The sequence below is a fragment of the Cynoglossus semilaevis genome, chromosome 4 (assembly GCF_000523025.1).
Source record: "Cynoglossus semilaevis isolate Cse_v1.0 chromosome 4, Cse_v1.0, whole genome shotgun sequence".
NCBI classification, from domain to species: domain Eukaryota; kingdom Metazoa; phylum Chordata; class Actinopteri; order Pleuronectiformes; family Cynoglossidae; genus Cynoglossus; species Cynoglossus semilaevis.
The window spans coordinates 6039695-6046934 of record NC_024310.1 but is presented as its reverse complement, the minus strand read 5'-3'; the positions used below and the strand labels follow the sequence as shown (position 1 = coordinate 6046934).

Genomic DNA, 7240 nt, shown 5'->3' with positions numbered 1-7240 from the left:
GCCTCTCACCTGCAGGTGCGAAAGTACCTGCTGATGCTGGATGTGAGGAAAGACCATGTGAAGTTCTTGAGGCCTCAGATCCTGCTGATGGTTTCAAACCCCCGCAGCAGCGTCGGCCTCATCACCTTCATCAACGACATCAAAAAGAGCGGCCTTTACGTGCTCGGACACGTCCAGCTGGGAGATCTCAGTAAGGAAGTCACATTTTTAACATCACTCCTGACAATGACCAAATACTCTTTATCTTTGTTCCAAACTGTGGACACAACAGTAGTGAGTCCTGGTCTCTGTGTCGATCAATGTGCAACCAATCAGGGCTGATCCAACGCCAACACCGTCGACTGCAGATGTACTTATCTACAGCACAACAGATAAAGTAAATTACACTTTGTAACCTAAGTATTTCTTTGTCTTACATAAAAAAATCTTGAATCGACTAGTTTGAAATCAGTCATCTGTCGCTGAAATCCAAAGAACGACAAACGAAGGCTAAATATCTGGACCATGTAACCAGTGTCTGGTTTGAGCTGATGCTGACAAAAAAAAAATAGTTTGAGTCTTTCTTTTTCTAATTCCATTTACATTTATTCATCATTTACAAAACATTACATTTTTTTTCTAATAGAGTTTGAGTTGTTGGACTTCATAAAAGTCTTGAAAGTATTTTCTGTGTCTGGTACTGTTTCCTTCTGCATTTATACTGGGTCATTTCAGATAATGTATATTTGCATGTCCAGTTTGGACTATGGGATGTTCTAAATGTAAATTTGCATTTATTTTATTTTATTTTTTGCTCCAACTTGGGCCGTCTCCTGTGGCCTTGTTCAGACTGTGTCTGAGTGAAACACCGAACCGTGATCCGCTCAGTGTGAGAGCAGTGATTAATTATAAGAAAAGACACCAGGGAAGATTATGGGATGTAATTGTAGCTCAAAAGCAATTTGCCCTCCTGCTCTTTAATACCAAAAGTAATATTACTACTGAAGGATTGTCATTCTGGTGGGAGAAAAAAAATTCCATAATTTAACGGCAGTGTGCAGTGTATGTTAGATTGTCCTCCATGTCTTTGTCTCAGCCGCTGCAGTTGAACACTGAGGAAGGTAATCGTGCACACAATGCACCGCAGACGTCTCCCCCACTCCACTTGTTTAAAGGAGCGGAATCATTGATTGGTTTCTTTGTCTTTGGACTCCTTTGTGTCTTGATGGGACACTGGGACCGGTTCTGAATGGAGTGGGCTCAATCCAGGACCTGCGGTGGAAAACTGATATGGTCATTAGCCTCCGAAGGGCCCTCCTCTTACTGAACGAGCCACTCGGTGCTGAGGCTTATGAAGGAGTCATTCATTCATGTAATTATATTGAAGAGGAGTGTGGCGTTCAGGACTGCCAGCTACTTTCACAGTTTCCTGCTAATGTACTTTCTGATCATTTATTTATTCCCTCCATTGTCTAGCTGCTGTTTTACCTTAAAGCCCGGTACGAAGATTTCATGGCGTTGTTATGGAGACGCATCATGTGTGTCCTCCAATGAACCCATTTTATTAAGAGCTAACACTTAATATAACAGTCCACTCTCCTCTGGAACACTGGTAATTACCTGATAATAAAAGTAACCTTTTCTCTCTTTACAAAGACTTTAGAGAAAATAATTTAAATACAAATTTAATTGACAACATGTGGAAAATTAACAGATACATTTTTCAGTCATTGAATCAGGGGTCACCTGATTTACCGTACCTGTTGGGTGGACCCCAACTGAGGTGAAAAATGACAACTGTGACTGTGTTCAACCTAAATGGTCAGACAACGTTATCGTACCATTAAAGAGACTTTATTGCAGTGCTCATCAACTGGCGGCTCGGGGGCCGTCTGTGGCCTGCTAAACCAAACTTTTTTTCTGGGGACACATATTTTAAAAGTCACAAACCCCAAGTCAATAGACCTTATTTGTGAGACGACTCAAAAAAAAAAAAAATCTCTTGCGACCCACCTGACGGTCACTACCCAGTCTTTAGGAAACAATGTGCTAAACTATGGCTGAGGTGTTTAACTTTTTCACCTCACAGCAGTAACTTGAATACTTAGACATAGATTTCCAGTCTCTGTGTGGATTTTCTCTTTTTCTCCCCGTGTCTGTAGATTTTCTCATGTCCTCCGGTTTCATTCGCTCTAAATTGACCGTAGGTTTTAGACTCATTGTAAACGGCTGTTTGTCTCAATATGTGTCCGTCTGATGGAGTGTGGAACTGTCCACGACGTCCCCCTCATGACCCTGAAAAGAATCAAGTGATTGAAGTGAGAGCAGTCAGTGTAGTTGCCCCTGCACCTCACAGAGCTGCTCACCCCCCCCACCAAGCAACCATATCTGCTCAGCGCCCTTGTAAGATTGCACCCTCGTCAGTGACATCCATTCTTTTCCAATTGTTTTATTCTTTATTCACTTTTTTCTGTGCGATAAAATGAATTCAATTTGCTTCATGTTTTTAAACGACGTGTTCCGTCGTCGTCAAAGCCAAGATCAATTTGTTTTGTACAGTTCGTCCTCCAGCGTCCAAGCTTCCACCTACAGTATATGTCACTCGACACATACTGGCGATGGTCGTAATAGAATAGAGCTTGACAGACGGGCGCTAACGCGATGGTTTCCCTCAGTCACAGTAAATATGCGGAGATATTTTAAATGATTGATCACCTGCTCTCCCCTGCTCACACGTGTCTCTCTCTCTCCGTCTCATGTGCTGTCATTTCTCCAACGTCTTTTGTGTCTTCTACCGCTCTGCCTCTGATCCAGCCCCTGTCATCCTGACATCTGCTGTCTCCGTTCACTTGTCTTTTGTTTTCTGCCTCTCACTGTCCTGACACTCATCATCTCTGACTGACTATCAGTGAATGCTCTTCTGCTGAGCTGACCGTCAACATTTCTCACCTTACGCCAATTTGTTTTTCCTGCAGACACCCTGCCGTCAGATCCGCTGCAGTCCCAGTACGACTCCTGGTTGTCTCTGGTCGACCACCTCAACATCAAAGCTTTCGTCAACCTGACTTTAGCTGATTCTGTACGTCATGGAGTCCAGCACTTGCTCTTCATCTCTGGACTCGGTCAGGAAGTCTTCAGTTCTCAACTCATATTTTTATTGTTTCTCATAAATCATTGTTGGTGAACCAGTGTGGGTCTGCTTAGAATTCAAATGGGGTCAGCTGAAGCTGTCTAGTCATTGATAAATGGAAAGTTACTGATAAATATTTTTTTTATCTAATTATCTAAAAAGAATCATGATTAGGGATTTCTCTTTAATGGTTTCTCTTTCATTTAATTACTTTAGAACTTCCTCTATTTTCTTTAATCATCATAAACGTTTTAAAAATGTTACCAACATTTTTATCATTCTCTTGAAGTTATTCAACTCGTCAAATTAAAAAGTGTCAGTATTTAAACTTTTAATTTTTCTCTCTCTTCACCTTTTGATAAATCCATTTTTATAATTCTATGAATAGAAATAATTTGGATTTTGTTTAAAGACGAGACTTTTCTCCCACCAGAATAAAATATTTGTGAAGTTTCTCCTCTTCAGGAACTCTCACTGCCAACAAAAGAGACACAAAAAAAACTCAGTGTTTACGTTTTTGCTGGCTCTTTTCTGAAAACCACATCCTTAGGTAGAAAAAACAGAATCTCTGCAACTTTTGCCATTATTGATGAAGAAGACGGAGGGACGTTTCTCTATTTGTAGCTTATATTCTGTCTTTCATGCTGAATGTTGACTTTTATTTTCTGCTTCTCTCCAGGTGGGATGCGTCCAAACACCTTGGTCCTGGGATTCTACGATGACTGTCTTCCACAGGACACACTGGTGGATCCCACTCTCTCCACCAGTCAGATGTCTGATTCCTCAGGCCTTTGTCCAGAGCTGGAGCATCAACCTCCTCTCTTCCACTTTCCCTCCGCACGGGCGTCCAGCGACAGACAGGATCATGGGGAGTTGGGTGATGGGAAGGTTCTGGGCCCGCAGGAGTTCGTGGCCATTATCGCCGATGCGATGAAGATGCTAAAGAATGTGGTGCTAGCCCGCTACTTCAACACCTTCGACCGAGCGAAGGTGTTGTCTCCGTCTGCCTCCTCTTCATTTAAGGGTGCTGTGTATGTCGACGTTTGGCCGGTGAACCTCCTGCGTCCCGACAGCTGCAGTTACGTGGACACCTGCTCTCTGTTCCTGCTTCAGCTGGCCTGTATCCTGAACATGGTGAGAGCTTGGCGAAAAGCTACGCTGCGTATCTTCCTGTGTGTGGAGGACGGACGAAGTGTCAAAGGCTCAGAGGAGAAGCTGGATCAACTGCTGAAGGAGCTGAGAATTAAAGCTCAGATCTACCCCGTGTCCTGGGACCAGCAGGTGGCGCTGCACTGGCAGCGTCAAGGCAAGTGGGGCAAGAAGCAGCAGTTGCAATCCACCGAGACGAATAGTGAAGAGAAAAGGGCGAAAACAGACGAGGAGGACGAGATCGAGGATTACGTCAACAGCTTTCCCAGCAACACCACGCGGCTGTCCGACGAGTACTTGTCCGCCGTGAATAAACTGATCCTGGACCAGGCCGGGCCACCTCCTGCCGTGCGTTTCCTGTACTTGCCCCGCCCACCTGCGGACACACGGCGCTACTCGGTGTATTTACACCAGCTGGATCTGCTGACTAAGGACCTGGGCCCCACGCTGCTCATCCACGGAGTCACACCCGTTATAACCACTGATCTGTGATACGTCCCTGTCCTGAGGCGTTTGTCAAAGTGTCATATCAACAACACACACAAGGTGGCCTGCAAACATGGAGATGAAGCTTCACATTCCGTTCACTGCCTATAATCACAATTACTGCCAAGTGGAAACACACACGGACTTGAAGAAAACACATTTTACGGTACTCAACAAATTCTTGGACTCCATGCAGACCCAGAAAAAGAAGGAAAAGAAAATTTTTATTTACCACTCCAGGAATATCAGCTTCTCTCAGGTCTGAGAAATGTTGTAGAAGTAATCACCAAAAATACTTGAGTACGTATGTAACCGGTACATCTGATGTAAGTGGTTATTTTCATTTCCTTCTAAAAACAAGCCAATCCCAGTCTAGTGTATTTTAGACCGTATTCTGGACTTGAACACAACATGAAGAGCAGAAAATAGACAGGCTGAGGACAAGCATGACAAGGTAGATTTATTTTATACAGAATGTTGTCGTTGGTCTTTTTTTTTAGGCTGTTGCTAGGGATGTCCGATATTAACTTTTTGCCGATATCCGATATAGCAATATTTTCCAAACACTTAATTTCCGAGTCCAACATCAACCGATACCGATAAATGCAGCCATTTTGGTTAAAGGCAGAGGACACGTGTCATCGTAGGTATTGCGTTATCGGGTCTTCATTATCGAAGGAAAAAGCGATATTGATTCTTACCGATATTTCATAATTGTTCTAAGCCGATATTATGGGAAAACTCTGTTTGTGGCAAATTTCAAACCTTATTTTATTCCAAACTCCAGCAGATATAGTTGTCCCAAAAATCAGTGTTTCATTCTTACTGGAATCAAACGATCAAAGCCACACCTGAGTTGCTGTAAGAACTTCTGACGTATGAGTTTTTATTTAACATTTTAGCACAGTACGTGGGCAAATACACGTTTTAAAAAAACATGAATAACTGATTGAGTTCTCCTGAGTGCAGGCGTGATGTGTGAGTGAGGGCGAAGCACAATGGCAGGATGAAGGACACTTCATACAGTAGGTTTTAATCATGCATTAACCCAATCATCACACACTTTAACACACACTGTTCGAGGTCCTAACATTTTTGATATTCCTGTTTCAGGAGTGTAATTTACTAAGTTCCGTGGCTCCGCCCTGTTCTTTCATACTTTATAAAACTTCTCAAGGTGAGAAAATGAGATCGTTCTACCCTCATCTAATCTACTGTTCTGACCAAAGTGAAAGAGAAACTTGACATTGAGGTCATGTGCGTATTTGGCACATTAATGATGACTGGACATTTGAGTCCAGTGTCCACTGACCTGGAAATGACCAAAGCTTGTCATTGATGTTCTGACCACACCCTGTAGGGGTCTCCACAGCAGGTCGTCTGCCTCCATCTCCCCCCATCTCCTGCCTCACTACATCCACAGGCAACATCATCTTCATCTTCTCTTGCCTGGCAACTCCATCTCCAATATCTTTGGTCCAGTATTTTCAATATCTCTCCTCAGTTAATGACCAATGTCAACCTCACCTCCTCTGGTTCTGTCCATCCTGGTCACTCTCAGCAACGTTCTTACCTTCCTCCTCCCCCTCCTCCTCCTCCTCCTCCTCCTGTTTCCGTTCCTTCATTCCTTCCTGTAACTGTAGGTTCTAACTCCAGCCGTTTCCTCCTCTGCCGTCTTTCTGTGTTTTGTGTGTTCCTCACATCGATCATTCCGTTTTCATTGCCTTCACATCCAAAAGTGCCTCTGCTCAGACAGAGCAGCGGGATCTTTGACAGCTTCACACCGTGGAACAGTCTGTCGCAGTGAACTCTGCCATCCCGTTTCAAAAGCCTGGAACAAAGGAACCTGTCGAACAAGTTTTACAGAAACATTTTATTCCATGTATATATATGAAGGAAAAAAAAACATGTAATGTTTTATTTGAAGAAGTTTTTTCTTTTTAATTTTTTTAAAAAAAGTGCACTTTTTAAATTCCTCTGCCAAACAGTAGGTGGTGCAGCTTTTCAGAAACATCTTTAATCATGTTTACAGCACCAGTGTTGACTGTGATTATACACAATGTTTCATAGTGATGTCTAAATGTGATTACAGGTACTTTTTAATTGTATTAATCATTGTTATTAATGACCAAACTGACAAGACTAAAAACAGAAGCGTGGGTTTTATAATCTATTACACTCCATGCGATCTTTTTCTATGGTACTTCCATCACTCAATGTGACACTTGCGGTGTAGTTTTTTTTTAATGGTACCAACACACAGTCTGTGTTGGCCCCCCCCCCCCCCCAGCATGGTTTATTTATTTATGCTAGTGTGTTTTTATATGGGTTTTTGGGCTATTGTTGGTGGGGGGGGGGGGGGGGGGGGGGGGGGGTAACACTCATTCACCTTGTTTATCTCATGCACCCTCTAGTGGCCACTCCAGACAATCCAAATCAGTGTGTTTTCCACATTTCGATAAATAATTTAAAAAATTTGGAACTTCAATTTATTTG

At 42.9% G+C, this 7240-nt stretch overlaps 1 protein-coding gene across 1 annotated transcript in view; it reads left to right on the top strand.

The window, feature by feature from the left end:
- LOC103377809 (solute carrier family 12 member 9) overlaps positions 1 to 7027 on the top strand; it is a 48276-nt gene extending 41249 nt beyond the window's left edge. The window contains exons 12-14 of the mRNA XM_008308772.3: positions 16 to 190; positions 2955 to 3101; positions 3789 to 7027. Coding sequence (XP_008306994.1) covers positions 16 to 190; positions 2955 to 3101; positions 3789 to 4750 — 1284 coding nt within the window. The 3' untranslated portion in view covers positions 4751 to 7027. The remainder of the gene's footprint in view (positions 1 to 15; positions 191 to 2954; positions 3102 to 3788) is intronic.
- Positions 7028 to 7240: the final 213 nt, after the last annotated feature.